The sequence below is a fragment of the Balaenoptera borealis genome, assembly GCF_965194805.1.
Source record: "Balaenoptera borealis genome assembly, chromosome: 4".
In the NCBI taxonomy this organism is placed as follows: Eukaryota; Metazoa; Chordata; class Mammalia; order Artiodactyla; family Balaenopteridae; genus Balaenoptera; species Balaenoptera borealis.
In genome coordinates this window covers 52,566,830-52,593,309 of record NC_138861.1, presented here as the reverse complement: position 1 = coordinate 52,593,309, position 26,480 = coordinate 52,566,830, and the positions used below count along the sequence as shown (strand labels likewise).

At 37.6% G+C, this 26,480-nt stretch overlaps 1 protein-coding gene across 2 annotated transcripts; it reads right to left on the bottom strand.

Annotated features, from left to right (window-relative positions):
* Positions 1-95: 95 nt before the first annotated feature.
* Positions 96-24,488, bottom strand: LOC309628280 (protein transport protein Sec31A-like). 2 transcript variants are annotated; one of them, XM_082391184.1, is made up of 8 exons: positions 24,045-24,488; positions 21,242-21,334; positions 20,431-20,557; positions 18,416-18,757; positions 7,192-7,455; positions 4,688-4,807; positions 2,189-2,260; positions 96-685 (listed from the first exon to the last, which is right to left on the bottom strand). In XM_082391184.1, the coding sequence occupies exons 3-8, from the start codon at positions 20,521-20,523 to the stop codon at positions 506-508; spliced, it is 1,071 nt and encodes a 356-aa protein (XP_082247310.1). In that variant the 5' UTR covers positions 20,524-20,557; positions 21,242-21,334; positions 24,045-24,488; the 3' UTR covers positions 96-505. The 2 variants fall into 2 exon arrangements, with proteins under 2 accessions (XP_082247310.1, XP_082247309.1); XM_082391183.1 differs by lacking the exon at positions 21,242-21,334 and having other exon boundaries at positions 24,045-24,486.
* Positions 24,489-26,480: the final 1,992 nt, after the last annotated feature.

Here is a 26,480-nt window from a genome sequence, read left to right as displayed (position 1 = left end):
TTTGTTCAGGACCAAAGTGAAGCCAAAGCCACAAAAAATAGAGATTAAACTAAACTGTGAGTAGCTGTTTAAAAAAAAGACTACATACACATAAATAGGATTACACACTTTAATCTGATTGACACGGAGGAAGTAGGGAGGACATGAAAGAAATTTAGTTTCAGCTCTGCTTTACACATAACCAAAGGCTCCTTCTCCAAAAAGTAAACTTGAGGTTTCAAAAACCATATTTTATCAGAATACTTCAGGAAAGCATACTATGTGTAATCCAGGAAATACATTATTTGCAGAATAGGAAAATCATCACAGGCAATAAAAGATTAAAACAAAAGAAAGCACCAGGGTTTTGAGCAGGTCTAAGGTGAGTATATCTGCAGAAACTATGTAAATGTTCTTGACTGGCTGCTATGGAAACATGCTAAGGAGGACTGGTCCACATCTTATCGTTTTTTAAAACATGTTTCTTTGGAAAAACGGCAATAGTGGCTGAGAGTGAAGCCATCCTTTAGACACCCAGCTTATTGGCCTGGGTGAGAACAACTTTGAGAACTGGCATAAAAGCAGAGGTCTCACTGAAGTTGCTGGTGCTAACTAGGTGCGTATGGATGGTCAATCCTTCTGAGTAGTTTCGAGTCTCAATGCTCCTTGCGATGTTGTGTAAACCATTGATGATTGTTGGTGAAAGCTGAAATAAAGGTGGAATGGAGAGAGAGAATTAAATTAAGGAAGAATTTTCCATGAGACCCTCTATAAACATTAAACCCTGATATTTAAGAGGAGCTTGAAATAAACATTATTTTTAAAATGTATAAACTGGTGAGCATTTCTAGAAAGAATCTCGGAACAACCAACACTTAAGTTATAAAATAGAACCATGACAAAATGATTTATGTAAGGAATTATTTACGAATTATACACGTATGATAAGCCAGGTATTTTCTTACAGAAAAGCCAGATTTCCTTCCCCAAGTTGAAATGTTAATGTCTCTCTCCACTTAAGAGCTTTCTTATTATTTTATTTTAGATAACTTAAATATTTTAAATAACTAAATTATGTTAGATAACTGTCTCACACCTTTAAAAATTTTTCCTATGTACATGAAGGAGTTTCACGATTCTTAATCATGACATCTCAAAGTAGGGGCCCAATTTACTCTAAAACCTTGTGGACAATAGAAACCTTGCACTTCTGGTCCACTGCCATTAGGAGGGCAACAGTCCTCATCATGTACTCAATTTGCCAGTTCTTAACTGCTTTTCATAATCCTGTCATCTCTTAAAATCATAAGACCTCTAGTTTTTTTTTTTCCCCCCATGTCATTACTTGGCATACATGTCCATACTTTTCAGAGAAGACTTTATTTTGGATCAGTCCATGGGCCACGCCACTTCCATTGTTATATCAACTTTCTCTGGTTTGGTTCTCAGGAGACAAATGGTTATTTTTAGCTGATGGCATTGATATGGGGAATGGGGAATAGGGAAGAGAAATGCTAAAATGCAAAAATGTGAAAAAGTCCCAATTCTTTTTTTTCTCTCCTAGTGCTTTCAATAATGAAACAAAACAATTCTAGAAAGGAATGGAGAGGTTGGGAGGGACAAGAGAACAGAACACACAGGGCATTTACTCCTTACTGCCAACCATCTTCATAGTTATACACATTGATCTGCTCAATTTGTGGCTACCTTTGGCTTTGCCTTTGTGCAATAGCTATTCTAAAAGAAAAGGATCAGAGTCTTAGACTATGAAAGAGATTACACATTTGGTCTCTGGAAAACAGAGTATCTGCCCACTCCCTGATTTCTTAATTCAAGGGACATATAAAAATGAGTAGAAGGCCAGTTACCGTAGGACCAGTACAGGCCAGTTTGTAAATCTGCTCTTTGTCATAAAAAAGGTTAAAAATTCTCTCTCCCTCCTAATCTCTCTGTCTCTCTCTCTCTCTCTCTCTCTCTCTCTCACACACACACACACACACACACACACACACACACACTGCCCTAGCCCCTTATCCCCGGTGACTGAAATGTAAGATTTAGACAGAGAAAAGCCCATTCTATGAACTGTCACGATCATTTTGCCCCCAAGCATACTATATATTACATGCAAGTGCTGATGAGACACTTATTTTACTAGCAACCAGGAATAAATGATTATCATAAATCCTTCTTTTCCCCACAAACTTACTGTCTGTTCCCTAAGTTTATCATACAGAAACTCCAAACGTTTGCTGGCATCATCTAGCTTCCTCTTGGTTTGCTGCAGGAGAGAAAAAACAGGTATGTTATATATGAACAGTAAGTTTTATCCCAAGAACTTGCCTTACATCATTTCACTAAACCTTACAGTCATGATGTTGGACAGCTTCATTTTATAAAGAAATGGAGATAGCTAGGACCAAGGAACTTGAACAGATTATTAGAACAGAGATCAGTAATCTATTAAGGCAGGGAGGGCAAGAAAGTGAGAGCCTTCCTCCTAGGGTGCAAAGTGGAGCACTGGCTGATTTCACAGGGACTGCAGCTCACGTGAGGTGAGTGAGTGCCCATCTACTCTGTGTGCACAGGCAACACGAAGGGCCACCTGGAGGCAGCAAGGGGTCAGTGTACTACAGAAAGGAATGTCTAACAGTTACTGTAAATTAAATAAAATGAACATTATGGGCGCTAGAAGGCAAACATACAGGTGAACTGTGGAATCTCAAAGTACTACTTATACACTCAGTCACATTTGGTACATTTAATCCTGTCTTATTCTGGGCCTTTAAAACACCAAAAAAAGGAGAAAATTATCTTTCGGTGGCTTAAGATTATTAAGAGGGAAGTGTTAAAATGAGTTCTTAAATTAAGGAGTCCTCCTACCCTCATCCTAGTACTGTAAGTATAGTGAGAGAAAACTATCCTAAAAGTAAAGGTTTAAAATTATACTGTGATTAACTTCATATCTACATTATGCAACAGCCTTAAAAGTGACACTGCTTTTCAATATTTACTGAGTGACTACCACGCGCCATGCTGGGACAGTGTTGTGTCTCATGTATCTCATATTCTATTGGGTGGGGAAAGGTACTAAATAAACAATATATTGTATGTCAGATGGTGGTGAGTGCCATGAAGAAAAGTTAACGGGGTAAGGGGGTCAGCAGTGTTGGCAGTATGACGTGGTAAGAAAGTCCTGACGGCTAATGGGACATCTGAGCAGACACCAGGAACAAGTGAGCAAGAGCTATGCAGCTCTGTGGGGAAGAGTTCCAGGCAGAAGGAGCCACAGGTACAAAGTCTCTGATGCTGACACGTGCTTGGTATGTTTGAGGAGGGAATGTCAGTGTGTCAGAAGAGGAGTGCAGAAGAGGTGACGCCATCGAGGATAACCTTACGAACTAAGCTGTGCTGCAAAATTACGTTGTGCTGTTTGGACATAACTGAAGTGGAAATAAGAATAAAGCCATACTATAAAAATGATGTCAAGTATTGATTAAGATGGACTTTTGTGGAGGGTTCAAAGTTAATCCCACCTAGCTACCAGCAGAAGTCCTGGGCGGTATTTGAACTTCCTCCCCAACTAGTGACAGGAACAGTTTGTCTTTCTCTTCTGCCCAGAGGTCCTGGGTAACCAGAAGGAAGGTGATAGGGTGACCTAGAGGAGGTGAAGCTCAACAAAAATTTATTAAGCTAGGCCATGTACGAGGTGTCCTCCCAACCTCTATTTACATTAACTCATGCCTGAAGGAAGACTGGAGCTTTCCCACATTTTTATTAGGATTCCTCCATTTTGTATGATGAGGACCTGCCCGCCTAGGAGACACTGTACACTTTCCTGTTTAACAGCCTCACCTGTTCTCTGTTCCTAGCTTCGTCTTCCCATCGCTCCCAGAATGCCAGGCGCTAAGGTTTATGTTACCTTTCCCCTGCCTCTGCTTTCCTGACACTTGCAGTGCAGGGAACTGCTTTCCAAAAGACGGGCAGAAGGCTGCACATATTAATACTCAGTGTTTGATGAAACAACAAATTCCAGAAGCTGTTTTTCAAGCAGACAACTGGCCAGTGACTAAATAAACATATTCAATGTTTGTTGGCAGAAAGTGAAATTTCATCTAAAACAAAACTGGCTTTTTGGAATTTTTGTTGTTGCCAATACAGTCATCCTCTAATAAACTGAGTAAAATCAGTTACTTTGACTATGAATATGACTCCAATATCTAAAGCACTGCACTATTTTTAAGGTCTTAGCAAAGTTAAAGATTGTCTATCTACTTTTAAAAGCTTTGATGTAAGCTCAGAAAGAAACCCCAAATCTGAGTTTCACCGTTCTGTTGTATTTTTGTGCTAGGCATAAGGTTTGCCGATGAGACTCAGTGCAGCATAGTGGTGGAAAGCATGAATTCTGGAGCCAGACTAGGTTCGAATGCTGGCTCTGCCTTAATTATTACATAACTGCTTTTTGCCTTAATTTCCTCCTCTGTAAATAAATATGACAAACCTACCTACCATGAGGTTGTTTTAAGGATTAAAGTTATATGTAAAAAGCAGTTGAATGTGTTTTTATATGTACAGCAAACTATATATAAGTGCTAGCTTTACTACTTTTGCATAAACTTTCAAAATACATCTTGTAAGACTTTAAGCAATCATTATAGAAGCGCTCCATAAGGGATTCTTTTAATTAAGCAAAATAAAAAATACATACAGGATCTGTGGCTGAAGAGAGGCAGCGCTGAATAAGATCCTCAAATGTGGTCTTTAGAATGAGGTGTTCATCTGGAATAGGTTTCTTGGTAATTTTTTCTGTTGGCAAAGACTGCACATGCTGGAATAAATAATACCATAAAATGACTACAAATGACCAGAAGCTACCTATACACAAAGCCCTGAATCTGTGATAAAGAGAAACCAACGACCTTGTAGATAGGCTATTCAAAATCAAATGAAAAATTAACATGTGAAATCACTTGGGATAAGCAAACATAAAAATCAGATATTCAGTAGAAGATACAGGTACTCTTTCTACAGCTTCTATTTTCAAAAATAGGATGGATATAAAGTATTTGATTAATTATGGAACATACGTTGATCACTATTTTATATAACTGATGGGAAGGAGACCTGTGCCAGTAGGAAATGAAAAGAACAAGGCATTTACAAAGCTGGCTGGTTGGAGTGGCTGCTTGCTTTGCTTGCTGGCTCATTTTTGTTTATCCTGACATTCTTCTATTCTTTGGTTTACTCTTGGAGGGTGTTAACTGGGCTATTATCAAACTGCAAGATTAAACCAAAGGTGAGGACAGAAGAGACCATGATCTTACTGAATGTACAGATGGGAAAACAAAGAAGGAATGTGTAAGTGTTTAAAGTTTTGACTGATTAGTTCATTCATAGAAAACATTAGGCAATTATGTATTAGGCATTGGCTAGGTATTGGTGAGCCAATACGGAAATGATCTCATCCCTCAGGGAGTTTACAGGCTGATGGAGGAGAGAGAATGTTTGAAAATGTCATAAATGTATGTAAAATAGCAACTGTGGTTAAGTTAACATCACTGGAACCAACAGACAATATAATTGGGATTTAACTGAGGGGAAGCCTCTTTAAGGAAGTTATATCAGAAGGGTAAGTAGGAGTTAACCAGTTAAATGGGGGAGGAAATGCATTCCAGACAGAAGAACGTGTACACAGGCAGGATCATGATACAAGGGACTGAAAGGGGGTCACTGTAGCTGGAGCAGAGAGAGCAAGCAAGGAGGACTGTGAGCTGAGCGATTCCAGACAATGTGAAATACTTTGGTCTTTATCCTGAGAACAATGGGAAGTTGTAACGTTTTAAGCAATGAGGGGATAAGACCAGATAAGAGATGGGTCAAAGTAGATGCTGGCAGACCAACTAGAGGCTACTGCACTGCTAAAGACTGGAGACGAAGGTAGCATGGACTAGACTGGAAATGTAGAGAAGGGATTTGAGAGAGATTTTAAAGTAATATCAACAAGATTTGGGGATAGCTCTGAAAAACAGGTTAAAGGAAAAAGAATATAAAGATGATGCCCAGGTTTTTGGCTGGATTAAATAGAAAGGGTTATGGTGCCATTAGCTGAAACAGGACACACCAAAAGACGACTAGGTTTGGGAGGAAGACGATGAGTTAGATTCTGGATATGTTAAGTGTGAGGTGCCTCAGAGACATCCAGGTGGAGAGGAAGCTGGACACTAGGGCCTGGCTGAACACATGCATCCGTGCAGCTCTCCCTTTCAGCGGTAACTGGGGTTCTGGCCCAGATGAGCACAGCATGAGCACCCAGCTCTAAACAAAAGTGAATGGCTTCACAAACACCACAGACGTGTAATTATAAAAAATTAACAGTGCATCTTTGTAATTTTATATATTCTCGTGGAAAGAAGAAGGTCCTCCCCTCTCCATCAAAACACTTGTTTTCATAATGCAACTGTTAATGTTTAGAAGTTCCTTAGGCAGAAATCTCTTAACAGCAAAACATAGTCTTGTGGTGGAGATATAATCTTTACATATTTGGCTTCAGAGAGTCAAAGACAATAACAGAGAGAAGAGCTAGTTTTATACTTGGGCAGGAATTGATTTCATCTTATGTTGAGCTGTGACCCAACTTCTTTACTTTTCATGAATAGATCAAAATGTTTATCTTTGTATGTCTAAGTCAGTTATATGGAAATATGATAGATTTTTCATCATCTAGAGCCCTGCAAACTAGCTGTTTGTATGTGAAAAGCAAGCACAAATCTATATCTCCATCTAAAGATATGGCTATATTATTAGCTCTTACACATACACAAGAAAATATATAACTCATTACATTTTTATTTTCTATTTTAAAGGAAAAAACCTTTGAAAACAGCTTCTGCTTAGCAACCTTGGATGCAAATATGGATTCAACTGATCTTAAATTGTGGCTACTGATTAGATCAAATGAAATACTGTAATTGCCAAGTTACTGTTAACATATACTAGTAAATACATAAGCTCCTTCTAGAAAGTTTGTATATGGCCTTGTCATTGAAAAATAATATACATACATGAACAATCTTAAAAAAAAAGTTATTATTTTTAAGTTGTCTAAATTGAAATCAAATTGAGGTAATAATAAAGGTATAACCATAAAAGTTAAAACGTTAAGAAAACATACCGAAATAGAGCCATCTCCCACTTCCACAGATTTACTGTTACCTGCATGGTATTTCCAATAGGAGCCCCAGGGGCACCTTCAATATTGGGCTTTGAAAAAGACGGAGGCACCCCTGGTTGACTGAGGGGTTGCTGTATGCCGTGGAAGGGCTGGCCACCTGGAAGGTGTGGCTGCGGGAAGGAAGCTTGGCTTGATAGTGGTCCTGGAGCTGAAGGCTGTTGCTGCAGCATCTGTGACTGGGGGTCACCCAAGGGGTTCATGATTGGTGATGTGATGGGAACAGGAGGCGTAAAGTTCTCAGGCATCTTTTACAAGAAATAAAAGGCACCAAGAGTAAGGAAAAAAACGGTATGATGACAACATTTCCTCAGCTTTAAATAAAGGAGTTAGCCATTTGTAGCAACATGGATGGACCTAGAGATTATCACACTAAGTGAAGTAAGTCAGAAAGAGAAAGACAAATACCATATGGTATCCCTTATATGTGGAATCTAAAATATGACACAGATGAACCTATCTATGAAACAGAAACAGAATCAGGGACATAGAGAACAGACTGGTGGTTGCCAAGGGGGTTGGGGGAGAGTTGGAATGGGAGGGTGGGGTTAGCAGATGTAACCTTTTATGTATAGAATGGATAAACAACAAGGTCCTACTGTACAGCACAGAGAACTATATTCTATATCCTATGATAAACTATAATGGAAAAGAACATATTTTAAAAAGAATGTATACACACATACATGTATAACTGAATCACTTTGCTTTTCAGCAGTAAATAACACAACACTGTAAATCAACTATACTTCAATAAAAAAATTAAAAAACATAAATAAGGGAGTTAGACTATTCCATGGTTAAAAAATTTTTTTTAATAACAGTAGAATACTTATTAAAATGAAATTTTATGCAGAATTCTAGAGAAAAACATAAAAGTAAAGCTAATCTAGCTAAGAGGGCTGGGAGCTCAAACCTGGACCTTTGTTTCCCCTTTACCTTCCACACTTATCCCATAATGGGCCAAAACCATGGTGTTTTTGAAAGAGGATGTCAAAGTCTGGAGAATTATATCTAGCCATACTGGGATCAGATATGCCAAATATGTGTTTGTGTGTGTTACATGATCAGATATAATACCTTTTTCCTAGATCATTAAGTGATACCTACTTAATGATCAATCACACTCAAAGTAGTAGATTAAATTTCTGATTATCATTGACCTAATTTTGGGGGGGCGGTTTCATCATTTAGTATCTCCCAATTTTATATTCTGGCCTCTCATTACTATACTTGGGGGACAGAAATCACTAGGAGTAAAAAAAAAAAAAAAAAAAGGCTTGGGGTAAAAGAAGGAAAGAAGAATCTTAAGTTATGCTCTAACAGCTCTCAACAGTTATTAACATCTAAATGATGCTCAGCTACAAGGCTATTTCTTTTCATATTGTATGTGATAGACAAAAATAGTCCAAAATATAATTACAAATTCATGATTACTGTTAGAACCCAAAACCAAAGTAACTCCTAAAAAAAAACCATTTGAGAAGCATGAAATTTTGTTTCCTACTCTTTGGAAAAGATCTGCTGGGAATTTACATCTTGTTTTTTAAAAAGGGTTTAATTCATACCACCATACTATTTTGTACTTTCTTTCCTTCCCTTCATGGATTAGAAGATGTAAGTTGAAATACACATATTAAGTATATCAGTCAGTCAGCTTTGCCTTTAAAGGAACAGTGAAGTGTGGTGTGCTTCAGGTGGCTACATGATTGACAGGACACCTGTAGGCAACTGAATAGACATCTTTTTCTAGTACCTTCTTCTTCTTGGGTACTCTGTTCAAAGCTGGAGGATCATTCCAACCATTCTGAGAACCTATAACAGATAACAGAGGGTTCCTTTAGAATCCTGAAAAGAAGAAAACTAAATTGTGTCCATCATATAATACCTTCAAATTTTACTTTCACCCTGAGATAACTGTCACAGAAGTTTTACCAGCTGAGCTGCTGGGATCACTAGTAGCCCTGGACTCTCAAACTCATTCCCTCTAATAATCACAGGGCCTTGGCTTAGAAAGCAGCATATCTTGACATTATTTCCTTTTAAAGTGAAAGAGTTGTACTAAATTTAAGGATAGTGAAGTTTTTATGTCTATATTGGTATACAACCTTCAAACAATTCTCTCCTAAGAAAGACAAAATAAATCACCTGAGTCTGCTAAAAAAAAAAAGGCTTCTGATATATTCAACACACAAAAAAAGAATAAAAGTGGCAATCTCCTATTTCCCCAGAGAGCAATTCAGCATACCCAAATCATCCACATGGTAGAAACACTGTTAAAAAAACAGAGCCCAACTACGCAACACCAGTATGTTTTTATCACCTTTGCGTTAAGAACAACCTATAAAGTAGAAAAAGGCATTCAAATATCTGTGGTAAGATTCTTTTTTTTAATACCCCCCCCCAAAAAAAAAATTTCCAGGCTGGCAGCAAATATAAAATTAAACTACTGTCACCTTTAGGAAATTTCCTCCCCCCTCAAATCTCCCAAAACCTGTCATCTCAAAGTGAGAAATGAATATGAGTAGCAGAACTCATTAAGGTACTTAATGCCTGTATCTTTAAAAAAAATTTTTTTAAAACATCTTTATTGAATGCCTGTATCTTTAAAGAAAAAAGGAATAAAACATGCCAGAGATAAGATAATTACTAAATCAAAATATAATCATTTTACATCTTATTAAGTTTTGTGTATGTGTATATGTAAAAGCAAAAAATTCTTCTTCTTTCAATAAACATTCTTTCAGTATTTTACTTTTGCTTGTTTTATTGATATCTACGATATTAAATCACAACAAAATTGCTTAGCAAACCAAAGAACATAATGTCATAGAAATTTTGTAAAAACAAGATCTTCTCCTAACCAGCATGCACTCATTTGCCTTGATTTTAAAAGTAGAATTAATTTTCTACAAGGTGACTAGGAGACAGAATGCCAAATGAGCCTCAAAACATTCAAGAGCTAATCACAAAATATTAAACCACATGCTGCTATTTGCTTAACAAATTCTTAAAGTTCTCATTATACACAGACTAATCATTCAAATCTCTCCCATCACCTTCTAAGCTTTCTTATATCTAAGACAATCTTGGTATAGCCTTCTCTTTCAGTCTATATAAAACAGACAACTTTTATGATCCAAGATCATTTGTGTCACTATGTTAATTCAGTCAGTTCTAAGATTTGATTCAATTAAGAACTGATCAGATTTAGGGTATTATCGGCTTTAAAGTTCACATGCATAATTGTGAATATCCATTCATTAATTATAGTCAGTGATTCAAAGATTTCCAGATATATTTTGTAACTAATTCACCTTCCAACATAGATGCCTGGTCTTGCATAGACTGATTTTCTGTAGACAAAATGTAAAAGTCACTTAAACAGTATTATCATCAAAGATATTCTAAACTTTACTCATTTTTTTTTGAATTTTTGATTTTAATTTTATTTATTTTTTTATACAGCAGGTTCTTATTAGCTATCCATTTTATACATATTAGTGTATACATGTCAATCCCAATCTCCCAGTTCATCACACCACCCCCCCCCACCACTTTCCCCCCTTGGTGTCCATACGTTTGTTCTCTACATCTGTGTCTCTATTTCTGCCCTGCAAACTGTAAACTCTACTCATTTTATAATTGTTTCTCCTCCCTCCATCAACCCCAAGAAAGAACAAACTTATTTTATAAGGGAATAAAACTTACTTTTTAATCAAGTCACGTGAAATGGCTTCTATCGAATTAAGAAAGTAATCAGTTTGTGGGCAAAGCTAATTCATTTATGAGAGCACTTCCTAAAATATTATAACTGTGTCCATTTTAGTATTTTTTAGAGCTGTGAATCCAAATCAGTTGAAGATCTTGCAAAAATGCAGATTCTAATTCACTAGGTATAGCATAGGGCCTGAGATTCTATTGCTTCAGCCAGCTCCAAGGTAATGCCAATGCTGCTGGTCCAAATCCTCTTTAAGTAGCAGGGTTTTAAAGAGAAATGGGAGGATTTCTGCATTGTCGTGCAGACTTCAACACTACGTTGTTAACGATAATAAGCATGTTAGACGATCTTAACAAGGAGGTGCTACTTTACTGCTGGATTTGGGAGGCCCCAAGGATCTGCATTCTGGAGGAACTGTAATTTCTGGGGTCACACCATGAATATGAGCATAAATGGGAACAGGCCCAGTAAATATGTAACCATCTCATATGGTCTTCTCTATAAGAATATACAGATTTGCAGACTGTTTAGCACAAATCTTCCAGGAATCACTACTTCTCTTAAAAGAACTGAAGTTACTGGCAGTGGACAAGAGGAAAGAAGGCTGAGAACTAATACAGCAATTCCAAAATTGTCGGATGTTCAGGATTGGTCCAGGCCCAGTCTCCAATCAAAAGCATGCAGTGTAGATACATCATATGTACATACAACTTACGGGAATTCAACTTACGGGATACATCATATGCACATACAACTTAACGGGAATCCCGTAAGTATGTGGGAGTTATGATAGTTGAACTTGGGGAGAGAGGAATCGAGAGTATACAGCATTAACTAGTGAGTTCAATTCAGTTTGAGCTCTACTCAAGAAGCACATGCCCCAGAGAAACTGTGAGGTGGGAGAACTAATGCCACAGTTTGGAATTTCTCTGTATGGCGCTAAGGATAGATGTTTCTCATGCAATATGGCTTCTGACCACAGGCAACTTCTTCGTGAGGGCTTAACTGAAGAAAGGGGTGATCACGGATAACTGACTCTTAAGTGATTTCTTATTTTTGTCTTAAATGATGACTTTACAATTTAACTTCCCATGCAAGATATGACCTCACAGCACTACAGTTAATAAATCCCTGGGAGTCACTGTGTGTGTGTTATGACAGAGGACAGACCTGACAGACCTGACTTGAAACTACTGATGTACTCACTAGCACCAGACTTCAGCTTCTGGGTTGAGGGGGTCAATATACAGTCCCTCCCCAGGTTCTACATCTGCAGATTCAACCAACTGAGGATCAAAAACATTCAGGAAGGAAAAAACTCCAAAGAGTTCCCAAAAGCAAAACTTGAATTTGCTGCAAGTATTTACACAGCATTTACACTGTATTGGGTATTATTAGCAATGTAGACATAAAAGTATATGTGCGTAGGTTATATGCAAATACGACACCACATTATATAAAGGACTTGAGCATCTTTGGATTTTGGCACTGGGGCGGGGTGGTGGGGAGTCGACGGTGTGAAAAACCTAACAGTAGTGGAGGTACCCTGGCCTTGATCGTTTTTTTCAGGGAGCAGTCTCAACAACATGCCTCCTCTCTAGCCCTATGAAACGTGGGAGCAGAAGGTGAGACCAGTTTTTCCTCTAACCTCTCGTGGCAGTGATCTTAGCCTTGAATATTAAAGCCTGAGTGGGTATCCTGATTTCACCAACTATTAGCAGCACAAAAAAGTATGTGGAACAATTTCATATGACCCTTTGGTAGAATGACACCAAAGTTATAATGAAATCAAATTAAATTGAAAGTTACGAGTAAAACTGAATGAAATAAGAAACAAAAAGATTTTCAACAGGAACATATAGCCAGTTGGCTATCCTTCATAACTTGAGGGTGGGCTGCCTGTTGCATTGAAAATAACGACTGTACAATAATCAAAGTTCCCACCAAAATATATGCCTAACTGGCCCCTCCTAACCTCAAACCATGCAATATATTTAGCAATATGTTTTATTTCAGCCCAGAAAATCCTTGTTCAAATCTCTGATCAATTTAACAGTTTTATCTTAGCTATGATTCTAACCCCTCAATACTTTTGCTTTTATATCTTTAAATTGTTTAAATATGACTTTTTCAAAACACAATTAGGGCTTCCCTGGTGGCACAGTAGTTGAGAATCTGCCTGCCAATGCAGGGGACACGGGTTCGAGCCCTGGTCTGGGAGGATTCCACATGCCGCGGAGCAACTAGGCCCGTGAGCCACAATTGCTGAGCCTGCGTGTCTGGAGCCTGTGCTCCGCAACAAGAGAGGCCGCGATGGTGAGAGGCCCTCGCACCCCGATGAAGAGTGGCCCCCACTTGCCGCAACTAGAGAAAGCCCTCGCACAGAAACGAAGACCCAACACAGCCATAAAAAAAAAAAAAAAAAAAACAATTAAATTAACCTCTACTTTACGGAAACACACTTTAATAGCAACACTAGGTAAAGCAAACTAAATGAAGAACGTGAATATCTACAGGAGACAGTATTATGGGGGTTCATTATGGATGTGCAAAATGATACTCTTGGTCAATATGTTTTAAAAAAGATAGCACAGTCTAGTCTTGGACATAATTCTCTCATAAAACTAGTAAGGGAAGATAATCTTCTTTACCTTTTCAAAAAACCTTAAAAATGGGCATAAATCTCTTTCTTACTCTCTTTTTAAACATGACAATGACTTTAAAGAACATTGGAAAATGGTTCATGGTGTAATATTAAGGAAAGTAGTACGATGTAAATTATGAGTGTATGTGGGAGTTATGATCTCAATTCTTTAAAAATGCATGCATACAATAAGATACTATTATCTTCACACCCATTAGAATGGCAAGAATTAAAAACAAAAAAACAGAAAACAACAAGTGTTCGTGCAGATGTGGAGAAATTGGACCCTTACGCATTGTTGGTGAAAATGTAAAATAGTGCCACCACCTCAAAAAATTAAACACTGAATTACTATTTGATCCAGTAATTTCATTTCTGGGTATATACCCAAAAGAACTGAAACCAGGGACTTGAACAGATATTTGTATACTCATGTTCATCGCAGCGTTATTCACGACAGCCAAAATGCCCATGTGTAGGTTAATGGATAAACAAAATGTGGTATATACATAGAGTGGACTATTACTCAGCTTTAAAAACGAAATTCTGATTACATGCTATAATATGGATGAATCTTAAAGACAGTGAAACAGCCAGTTACAAGAAGAAAAAACTGTATGACTACTTATATGAGGTACCTAGAATACATACATAGAGACAAAGTAGAACGGTGGTTACCAGGGGCTGGGGAAAACGGGGGGGGGGGGGTTTAATGGCTACATAATTTCAGTATGGGATGACAAAAAAGTTCTGTAGTTAGTGGTGATGACTGTACAATAATGTAAATGCACTGGATGTCACTTAAAAATGATTAAAATGGTAAATTTTATGTTATGTATATTCTACATTAAAAGAACTTTAATATATGCATACATACATATGTGTGCATATATGCGTACGAAGGGAATAAATACACCTAAATTATTAGTGGTTATATATGGGTGGCAGAATTACAGATAATTTTAATTTTATTCTCTATACTATTTGAGGCCTTTCAAAATCCTACAGTAAAAAATTACTAAAAATCAAGGGAAAATTAACTTAAAAACTGAATATGGCATGTCACTGGATTCTGGAGACCCTTATCCACCTTAGTGTAGGGATTAGTCCTCCACATGGTTTTTAGGGAAGGAAGAGAGAAGCGCTTGGTCTCACATACAGAAGTGGAGTTGCTACCCTCCTTACTTGAATCTCCCTTCTCAATGGGAACCTTCTCAAGGTGTTCTTGCATAATGGTAGGATGTAGGCACTGGCTAAGATACTCTCAGTGGATTCACAGATGGATATTAGAGCCAATGGTACGGAGACTTTCGGCTAAAAGATCATTTGAGATGCAGAGGACAGAGCATCCTTGTTAATCATACACCTCCCCCTTCGCCGTTAGCCTCGCACGTCACGTTTTTTAAAAGGCACCACAAAGTTAAAAATTTAAATTTAGAGAGAATGAATCCTTAAGGTCATTTTCCAATGACACGAGATAAAACAGATTTATCCAAAGAAAAATAAGGAAGGCTATCATGGTCCTTTTCTTTGTTTAAAGGGTTAAAAACCAGGTACTTATAATTTGACTACGGAATGTTTATGAAAATTTAAAAAAATTTTTTTTCAGCCCACTGTTTCACGAAAATATTCACTATTATGCCCCTTCAAGACTCTTCTATGTGAAGGAGCACAAGACTATATATATATATACATATATATATACCCAAATTAAATTTTCCATTTTTTAATACTGTTTACTCAAAAACAGCTTCATGAGAGCTTGACATTTTATCAGAAAATTTTTCTAAGTAAACTTCTTGGGCCTTCACATTTGAAAGTGCTCTCCCTTAGTAACAAGTATACATTAAACCAGGGACAAAAAAAAAAAAAAGGTGGGGGGGGGGTACAAGCAGTATCTTACTTATCCTACACAGTAAAGCTAGGAAAACTTCCTGCTTTTTGTGCTGCCACCCACCACTGAAACATGTTGCACTATACTAACTTAGGCTGTTAGCACTTTATACCTTGAACTTGGAGACAGCCTGTTTTCCTTGCCTCTGATTCTGCCATGCTGCCCACAATCTGTTTTGCAGAACCACCTCCAGGTTAACCTCCCTAAAGTACCACTTTGACCATGCCTCTCAGTAGTTCAAACTCCTCCACTAGAAATTTTCTTCTTACTGTATGAAGTATAAATTTCTTGCTCTGACATTTAATGTCTTCCAAAATTTGGCCCAAATACAAATTTTATGTTCCAACTTACAACAAAGCTATGTGCTGTTCACTAGAAATAGAAATGTACTGTACTTTTCTGCCTTCCTACCTGTGCCTAGAATAATTCTGATTATAGACTGAACAGGTTCTCATTAAGAATTTACTGAATGAATGTTTTGATGATTGCAACATGAGTTTCTCTGAGCAGTGGGCACATAATTTTGTGGTTCACTAGTAGTTACAGGGCTTGAAAATCCTAGTGTCTATCAAGAAGAATCCACCGGACAAGTGGAATTTCCAAGTCCCGTAGAAAACCATGATATAATTAATAATCTAAGACATACTAGAACAAAGATAAAACTTTTAGTCACAGTTATCTGTATAACCTAAGCAAACTTTTTAGGAAATCAAAAAATAAAATAAGGTAAAGCTCTGTTAATTAAAATACAGGGACTACTAACATGCAAGAGGTGACAAAGCAGCTAGCTTAGTGCATGCTGAGTATTGCAAAATGTATGGCTTCATCTTCCTATTAGTTACTCTGCTTCTCAGCCAGGTTAGAATATTGTTACTTTGAACATAAGCAAAGACTTTATTATAAGGCCAAATGCCCTTTAGCTTAAGGAGGAAAAAAATACCCATGCAAATATTTAGCTTAGATGATGAAGTAGCAAATGCTTAAAATAGTGATGCTAAATGTTTCTGTAATTCCAACACTGATAGCTATTTCTACTGCTTTCATCAGGACTAGACTATCTGGTAAAGAAGAATGAACATGGGCTCTGAAGACTGAGAGACCTGGGCATCTCAGCTGTATTTCAACTTGGAGACTATCACTGTGCAATCATGAAAACATTATACATAACCCTAGGAAACTCAAGCTTCCTCATGGCAATTTTTAAAAAAATAATTATTCCTATTTCTCATGAGAAATAAGAAAATATACAGCAGTGCTGGTACATGTCCAATGTATGTTCAATAAATGATAATTCGCTTTCCTACTTCCCTGCACCACTTTCCTATGTGGGGATTTACTTGAATCCATCTTTCACTCAAGCTATTACCCAACTATTCAGAATATATACTGTTTTCGCTCATCCAGGTTTTAAAAGGTAATTTTTTGAACTCTACAATTGAATGAACACTCCTCTCTAAATATCAACCTATTGAAATATCTGTATTGAAAATTATACAAATTTTATTTGTGCAGTAAAGGCTGATACATATTGTGTGTATGATTTTTGGTACTTTGGACTTTAATATTATATATCAAAGAAGAGAGAAGGAGATATGTGTATAATTCTGGATCCATAAGACTTCCAAGAAAAAAAATACTTCCTCAATAAATCCTATTATATGACCAGTGTTTTCAGTTATTAAAGCTACTGCTTAGCAGATAAAAAGAGAAAAACATATACTGGACTTCCAGGAACAACTTCAGTATTAGAAAGCAAGACTCACTTCTGTTTTGCCCCTCTAGTTTAAAACCATCAATTATAATCTGAAAGGGAAACTATTTTCAAATACCCTTAGTAACAAGTATACATTAAACCAGGGACAAAAGGAAAAGGCCCAGAGCTCTAATTCTGGGCGAGGTGTCATCACGGCTAACTTTGCAGTCACCGTCCCCAAATGCTTTCAATCTCTTCCTAAGCTTATGCGTACATACTATTATTATATGAGGAAACTGAGGCTTAAAGTTAAGTACTTATTCAAGGTCACATAACTAGAAAGGAGTGAAGCTGTGATACAAACACAGGAAGTCTGATTCCAAAGTCTGAATTCTTTACTATGTTAGTGGTTCTTGCCCCGATTCATTGATCTCTTTTTGTAATACATACTTCTGTGGCCCCTTTTACAATCCTAACATGAAAATCAGGTAATATTACCTACTCATAAAAAATTAATATAATGTTTTAATTGTAACATGAAAGATAAAAAGAATCTATAAAATGTGTATTTACTATAAAAATAATTTTAAATTATGCTTTTAATTAGAAAATTTCAGGCAGAACTACACTGCCAACAGCAACAAAAATGCCTAGAAATTTCCAAAATGTTTGTGAGGGTAGAATTGTCCTAATGGACAGAATCCCTGCACTACTGTATACTTTCTGCTGTCTTAGAGATTCTGTCAGAGTTGCATTCTTTCACTTTTTTCCTTTCAATACACGTCGAGATCCTTGCTCACCTTTACAAACAAACATAATTACAAAATTTGTACAGCCTCATTAAGACCCTATATTATTTAATCTCTATGAATGAATTTAAGGCACAAATAATTTTAAAAACTGAAAATCCAGGAAGAACACAGAGCATCGTTTTACTCTGGCAAAGAAATTAGTGTCAATTAAATCTAGTTCCAACCACCACTTATCTGGCCAACTAATTTCTTACCGCTTATTTTAAATTCAATGGCAGATTATATACTCTTACCCTTTTAAAGCTCTAAAGCTTTTCTCATTTAGCAACTAAAGTTCACTATGGGAAAATCACACTTTTAGAAATAGTTTTAGAATTTGTTATACAATTAAATCAATACCTCAGCTTGCCCAGTTTATAGTTAGAAATAATTCCCCTCCATCCACCCACGTGATCAGGAAAAAATAAAAGAGGGAGGCAAACCAAGTCCCTTTCAAGCGCAGACCTGTTCTTTGGGATGCAGGCAGCTCGCCGGCAGCAGGCAGTGTACCTGTTGCTCCAGGAGGCAGCGCATACGCTGAAGATGACGGGGGAGCTCCTGGTCCGCAGAGCTGGAAGGATGCGCCAGAGGGAGGCGGAGGAGGGAACGAGGCAGTGGGGCTGGAGGTAGGTGGAGAGGCCTGGTGCTGTGCTGTGTACAGCTGAGACTGCCCGGAATAGGACGAAGCGGAAGATATGTACGGGGTGTTAGGGTAAGCGTTTGAAGCAGGGGGCGCAACAGGCTGCTGAGGTCGATACGCTGCTGACCCCCCTGTTCCGAAGGAATACTGCTGGGCTGGCTGAGAAGCTACACCAGGGAGAAGGAGCAGAGACTTTAATTAGTTACACATTTATTCAGACAGCAACAGAAAACCAAAGTTATCTCATTCTATGGAAATTATTTTCAATTCTTCTAATAATAAGCTACAACCAAACATTACCCACTTAAAACAAGTTATGCTTTTGATAGTCTGGATGCCCTAACTATGCCAAAAGTCACTGGATCCAGTCTTTGAACCCTGCCATCTCCAGACTGCTGCTGGCTATGAAAATCTTTGAGTCATGAGACCGGAGAACCAGAAGACTGACCCTCTTCTCAGCCGTCCTGTTCCTGTGAAGACTGCAGTGACACCTACTAGCCATCAGGTGGAGCCATGCAGGAATTACACACCCACAGCAGTCCCCTTCACAGTAAAAGTTAAGGGAGCTTGGTGGCAGCTCAAGACCTCTTCCACCCTAACAACTGTAGGGTGAGCACTATTGTTACGAATCAGATACCTTCTCCAACATCTAGTAAAATCATCAGCTACTCAAATTCTGGGTTTGAGCACAGTTCCAGATTAACAGGCAACTCTGTATGATCCCTGACAAGACAATTATTATATTTCTTACTCTGTACAAAGTTGGTTAGTAAGCAATCAGACAGCCAACTAGTGTTTTAATGCAAAGACCTGAACCCAGATACCATTACCTTTTGTGTGACCATGGGCAGAATATGAACTTCTGCAGAGGGAATCCAACAGAACTGTGCTCATTCTACCCTGAAGACAGCACTTTCATGCTGAGCACTGAGTGAAAAGCTGCATCAAATCTGTACTCATGTTAAGTAAGAACACCCATCTTATGAGCACAGAACACACTCGTTGAGATTAGTTCTTGCTAGGTAACATCCTCTTGTTTTATAGTAGTTGTTCAGTCATATAATTATCCACTTTGAGATTTGCATTTTTGCTTATTTTAAATTTTAAAATAGAGGTGATGTTTTACTTTGCAAGTGTAAATAGTTTCTTAAAAAGAATGAAAGCCAATAGGGGAAAGGTCATTATTATACATTTGTCAAAATTCACAGAGTGTCTGACACCAAGAGGGAACCTTAAGATAAACTACTCCGGGCGAAAATGGTGAGTCAGTGTAGGCTCACTGACTGTAACAAATGGACCACCGTGGTGCACGATGTCTCTGGTGGGGAGGCTGTGCACGGAGGCAGGAGGTATACCGAGACTTCCTGTACCTTCCACTCAATTTTGCTGTGAGCCTGAAACTGCTCTAAAAAATAGTCTGTTTCCTAAAAAAATTAAATTAATGGAAGACGACAACAAATGTCCCTTGGAACCAATTTTCCAAAAATGGTTTGCATCATCTTGCCTAAAGGAAAAGAATATGTACCAAATAATTTCTAAAATTCTGTTTTTTTATTCCAAAATCATGGCACAATTGACTCTCTTTAACAGGCTCAGGAATAAGAGCCAACTGTTCTGAATGGACTGACACAGGAGCTGTTTCCTCGCATGCTGATTCAGGATGCCTCCCAGGGAAACCATGCTTCGCTAGAGCAAGGACTCAAGTCCTACACAGAATGGTTCTTTCTTTACTTGTTACCGCTGATTTGATCATGGCTTTGGAGCTTCAAAGTAAACAGTTACTACACCGGATAAGACAAGACATGCTGCCGTGACAGGACTTCAGGGTCACACTACTTACGCTATGGCTGTGGATAAGGTGGCACCTGGGTGTGCGCGTGGCCGGGAGATGTGGGAAGCTGAGCTGCGGCAACATTTGGATTAACATTCCCATGCATTATGAAGCCTGGAGGTGGAGGATTTTCTCCCTAGGAAATGAGAATGTGGTAAAAAGGAGGATTACATCTGGAACCAACAATCTTGCCAGATGGATTTATAATCTTTGAAACGGAATTAAAAAAAAAAAAAGTTCTGTAAAAAAACTGCATTTCGTGCATACTGTCTTCTTCAAGACACATTTTCTGAGCAAGACATTTTGTGTGATTTAAAGATTAGACAGATCCAAAGCAATAATAACAATGAATGGCAAGAGATGCTAACAGCCTCATAAAATAGGATCTATGATGTTTATAGTAAGTCACTAGGATTTTCCATCTCCACTAAAGTCCATCCACAACTAATGCTTCAGAAATATAAGTATAAATGCCACAAGGCGATATTATCTTCTCTACGATGCTAAAAAAAAAAAAAGAAGAAGAGGAGGAGGAAGAAGAAGAAAGGAAAAAATATTCAGTGAAATCAGATTTAAACCATTGAACCTTGGTTGATGTTTTTCTAGTTCAAGTCAATTTAGAGCTGCAAAAGAAGAGGAGAGTGATAAGAAAATAAATTAATTGTGCTAAAAACTGCTTCTTGCATCCTAAAAGCACTAAAATGCAATAAGCAGATAGACAGCTGGGGGGAGGGGAACTTAAGGGAGGTGGGTAGAGAATATGTAACTATATATTTAGGTGAGCAGAATTCTGCTCAAAGAGGAATAATGAAGGATATACCTGTGTATCAGAGGGAGAGGCTGCAGGTGGATGGCTGGGAAGGGCGGTAGGAGTTTTGTTACTCCAGGTAGTGACAGTGGGGGCAATTCTAACCTGAATTGAACAAAGAAATACCAATCACAGAACATAAAACATGAAAATGTTAAAAGAAACACAAAACCCAACAGGCATTAATAGCCAGATGCAAAGCAAAAAATAAGAGCAGCAAGATAGCATACGTTAGCCAGGCAACTGCTTTCAGGTAATCCCTTTCAAGGGATTCCAAAAGAAAAAAAAACCTTTCACAACAGAACAGGGGAAGGGAGGCAGTAGAAAAATCAATATGAAAACTAAATCAAAGCAGAAAGAACAATGCCATTCAAGTGTCAAGAGTAAGTGGGAAAAAGTAAGTTCTGTAAGTAGGGAAGGAAAGAAGACATTCCAGGGGGAAAAAAAAAAAGGTAATTGAGTGAAAAAGTGATTTTTGAAGCACTAATTGTATTCATGCTACTATTAGATCTGTAAACATATTGCTATAAGCTCCCTTTTCCGGATTTTATTAGAGCCACAAAAATTATGTTAGTTCCGTGTGAGGCTTAGAATCATACAATCAGAGCATATTAAAGATCATCCAATCTGATCCCCACCCTTTACCACTGAGAAAACCAAGGCCCAGAGAACTGAAGGGGCTGGCTGAAGTCTATACAACTTGTTGTTGATGGAGCTAGCACTGCTTCTAGGTCTCCTGATTCCCAGGCCAGTGTCTGCCATGCTACACCATGTTGCTTACCCTGGAGTCCAGAGGTTTTCAAAAACATTTTTTTAAGCTATCAGAATATCTTTTGTCAAGTAAATCTTTGTAGAAGAAACTCTATCATATAAACAATTAATAGCAAAGATGTGCTGGTCGTAGTAGGAGAACTCCTACTCAGTTGGCTTCCCTTTCAGAAATCCCCTTACTCCTGCCTATAAACATGCCTTTAAAACCACAAGCCACTGTCCTCATTCAACATATCATAAGCTTTAATCAAGAAAATCACTGCATAATTTATGACTGAATTTGTTTTCCTTTTCTTAAAGTATGAGACTGCTAAGTCACAGTATAATAAAAGTCCTTCATGGTTTTTACATTTTCCCAGAAAGATAGATTAAACCCAAGGACATAAGGAGTAAATATTCTCTTCTCCCAAAGCAGAGAACGCCTTACTTCAGTGCCCTGACACAGTGAGGTCAAACTCAAGGTGCTTAGCTTAGGAGTTCCAATCCTGTTAACCATTAACTAGCCATGCTGACAAATTCAAGCTCTATGTCTTAAAACTCTGCTTAGTCATTAGACTTCTCCACCTCTCAGTTTCCCAGCCATCACCTGATTTGCCCTATCTATGTCATAGACTTTCGAAGTCTAGCAACAAGAGTGGAGAATTTAGTTATGTTTACCAATATACCCTTCAACAGGGAGAATAAAGACAGGCCCTTAAATTCGTATTTGTCAAATGAACGAAAAAACAAAACAGAGAGTAGTACAGTTATAATTATATTCAAATGTAATCTATCCTGATTAAGTAGCAATCAAAAGCATAATAGACAAAAGAGCATGAATTTTTTTTTTCATGGTTTTATGCTTACTGTTGCTACAAAATGTAAAAATGACCCCTTCAATTCTATCAGCAATTTGTTCTATTTTAAAATGGGCAGAGGGACTTCGCTGGTGGCGCAGTGGTTGGGAATCTGCCTGCCAGTGCAGGGGACACGGGTTCAAGCCCTGGTCCGGAAGGATCCCGCGTGCCGCGGAGCGGCTGAGCCTGTGCGCCACGGCTGCTGAGCCTCCGTGCCTGCAGCCCCTGCTCCGCGCTGGGAGAGGCCACCACAGCGAGAAGCCCAGGCACCGCAGCGAGGGATGGCCCCCGCTCGCCGCAACTGGAGAGAGCCTGCACGCAGCGGCAAAGACCCAACGCAGCCAAAAAGAAATAAATAAATAAATAAAAATTTTAAATAAATAACTAAATAAAAAAGAGAGACTGCCATCGAGGTGGTTTCATCTCAAAAATAAAATGAGCAGAGTACCTACTAACTTTGTTATCAATCAAGACCATTTATTACTTACGAAAATATACTTTTTGTTTAAGAACATGAAGGTTATCTGCTGGTCTGGAAATATAAGTTTCTACATGAAATAGTAAAAGACAGTAAGAGGTCACATTTTATGCCACTAACCATTTGGTAATTTTAATTTAATAAATAAATTAGTTGATTAACAAAAATTATTTAATCATCTTTACATTCCCCATGGCCTACAACTTCATATACCTTTGGTCACTCACTTTTCTCTAATATAAAGTTGTCCAAAAAAATGTTTGTATTCTGGATACTCTTTATTGTGCTGATACAGAAGACATAGTAAAAACCACACTAATGACTCAGAAAATAATACTTAAAAAGAGACTATTTTCTAAAAACACTTTAAAAAATTGACCAAATTACCCACAAAATTGTTCCCACTACTTTACTTAGTTTGTTAGATGAATCAAATTGTAAAAATTTCAAGAACAGATGTACATGTGTAATTTAAGCTTGAGTGATGGAGAAATAAGAAGAAATCTCCCCAGAGAGCTTAAGTTAATTTTACCTAGTTTGTAAATTATTTGACTAGATTAAAGGGATAATTTTTAAAAACATCATAAATGCTACTTTCAAGAACAGAAAAACTATAACCATTAAAATAATACGTTGTCTAGTTTTATCACTGGTCTCTTACTCAAGAAACTAAAACCACCACTTTGAAATACATAAATGTTCCTCCTTTAATCTGGACCATATCACTCACATGGGGATAATATTGTTGAGCTGGAACTCTTGGCATCTGTGTGTGGCAAGCAACTGGTCCAGGCCTGCCCTTGGGCAGCTGCTGCCTCTCATAAGGAACTTTAGGTGACTCCTGTTGTCCTGGTGCTGGATCTCCTTGTGCTCTACAAAGTCTGTCACGAAGCTGCACAATATTTGGCTATAAGAAGCAGTGGAAGAAAGCAAAGCCAATTGTTCAGGGTTCACCCAACTATATATGACAGCATGTTGATCTTCTTAAAGTAAGCTTGATCATTCATATGATTTTTGTTCATATGCTGTGTATGATGCAATAAACCCCGGCACATTAGGGTCTGACATCATGGTTTCTAATACTCAAGACTGACACCAAAGGTCCATTATATACAGTGTAACTTGTAAGTTCACTGAGGCAGGGATTTGAATTATGCCTACCACACGGTAGTATGCAAGATCAATGTCACTTATCATCACTGCTCTTTTGTTGTTTCTTGCAGTTGAGTAAAGCTCACAAATCACAAAAGCAGCTGAAAAAATACAACTTTGTTTCTCTGCAGGGAAAAAAGGCTCCAAAAGAGAATCAACTGCTAAAGATGGTGATGGAAGAAAATGGTGATCTATGAAAGACATGAAAATTAATAAAAAAAGAGATGCTTGAAATAAATTAAAAGAGTAAGATGTCAAACTCAGGGTAGCTCACACAGATCTATAATTATATAGATCAATAGTAAGTATGAGTTTACCATATACATGTTCTGGTTATTAACAAACAACAACAAAAAAGCAATGTGTTAAAATGTTTCAGCAAGAATTCATTTAATATCTATACAACTTATACATTTCTATAAATTCATTAAAGGTTTAAACACATCATTTAAATTTTGTAGGTATACTTAGGTAAACCTGCCTTTTATGGAGGGGAACTATATACTATAATGACATTACAAAGTCTCAGGAAATAGTCCCCAGAAAATACTAAGGGTATACTGAGATATATAGGAGGAAGTAACATCAAAATTACAAGTTTTGCATAAAGAATGTTCTTTAAAAGTCCAAAGAAAAGCATGAAGAATAACCTATAGAAAATGTATGTGATTATAAACAGTATTAAAAATAAAGAGTTTAATTCTCAGGCTAGAAGGTCTAAAGGTCTTAGAGTAAGTCAGTCTTAAGATAAAGGGTCTTATACGTCAATATAATAAGAAGACCTTATTAAGTAAAAAATCCTATAAAACTATTATACCAAAGTCATTATAAAGATAAAGACTTTGTTTCTATTCTACTTCATATTCTCATGAACAATTTAGAAAGATGTGAGCTGGATCCTACATGTAAGTGTACACAAAACCAACTAGAGGGTCATACCTCCACAGTCCTGGAACACAGATATAAGTATTTTTACTCAATCAAATTTACTGACAATTCCCTAGAACAGACAAAATACTGAAAACAATTAACAAAAAAATTTCGTCAAAAAGAGAATAAAGTTTAGAACAAAAAGTATAGAAATAAGAAAAGGCTCCGAATTAAGCTCTAGCAGATACACAATGAAGATAGAAATATCCTGCTTGTGGAAAATCTTCCTCACTCCCCACCCCAGCTTCCACCCATGCTGCATTATCGGGTTTAGATTTCCCTCCTCTGTGCTCCCACTACCTCTATCATTGTCCTTATCACTTTGGAATCCCATGTATACTTCTGTTGTCATTTTGAGTTTGGAAACTCCCTCAGGGAAAGGATCTTGGCAATCCTATTCATCACTACATATTCAGTCACTTATTGAATTGAAACAAATATCATGAAAAAGCCCAAGTTTTATTGCACACCAAATAAGGACACTAAATTAGGAATGTGATATAGTTCTCTCTGCCTTGAATACTTTAAAAATATACTCACCCACAGACAGCATCGGACTGAAACGGCATATAAAATGAATGACTTTGTTAACTCCTGGGGTGTCATTTGTGAGAATTTTAAAATCACGACCCCAATTTGTTTGATTAAGTATTAACATTTATATCTTTTTTAAAAAATAACTAATACCTTCTTTTTTGTAATGAATGAATGAATGAATGAATGAATTTATTTATTTATTTATGGCTGTGTTGGGTCTTCGTTTCTGTGCGAAGGCTTTCCCTAGTTGGGGCAAGTGGGGGCCACTCTTCATCGCGGTGCGCAGGCCTCTCACTATCGCGGCCTCTCTTTGTTGCGGAGCACAGGCTCAGCAATTGTGGCTCACGGGCCTAGTTGCTCTGCGGCATGTGGGATCTTCCCAGACCAGGGCTCGAACCCGTGTCCCCTGCATTGGCAGGCAGATTCTCAACAACTGCACCACCGGGGAAGCCCAACATTTATATCTTTGAAGATACCTACAAAGAGTCTTGTGCACAGAATCAGCATTTGGCTTAGGAAACAAAAAGCTGGCCCTTTTCCTACTTAT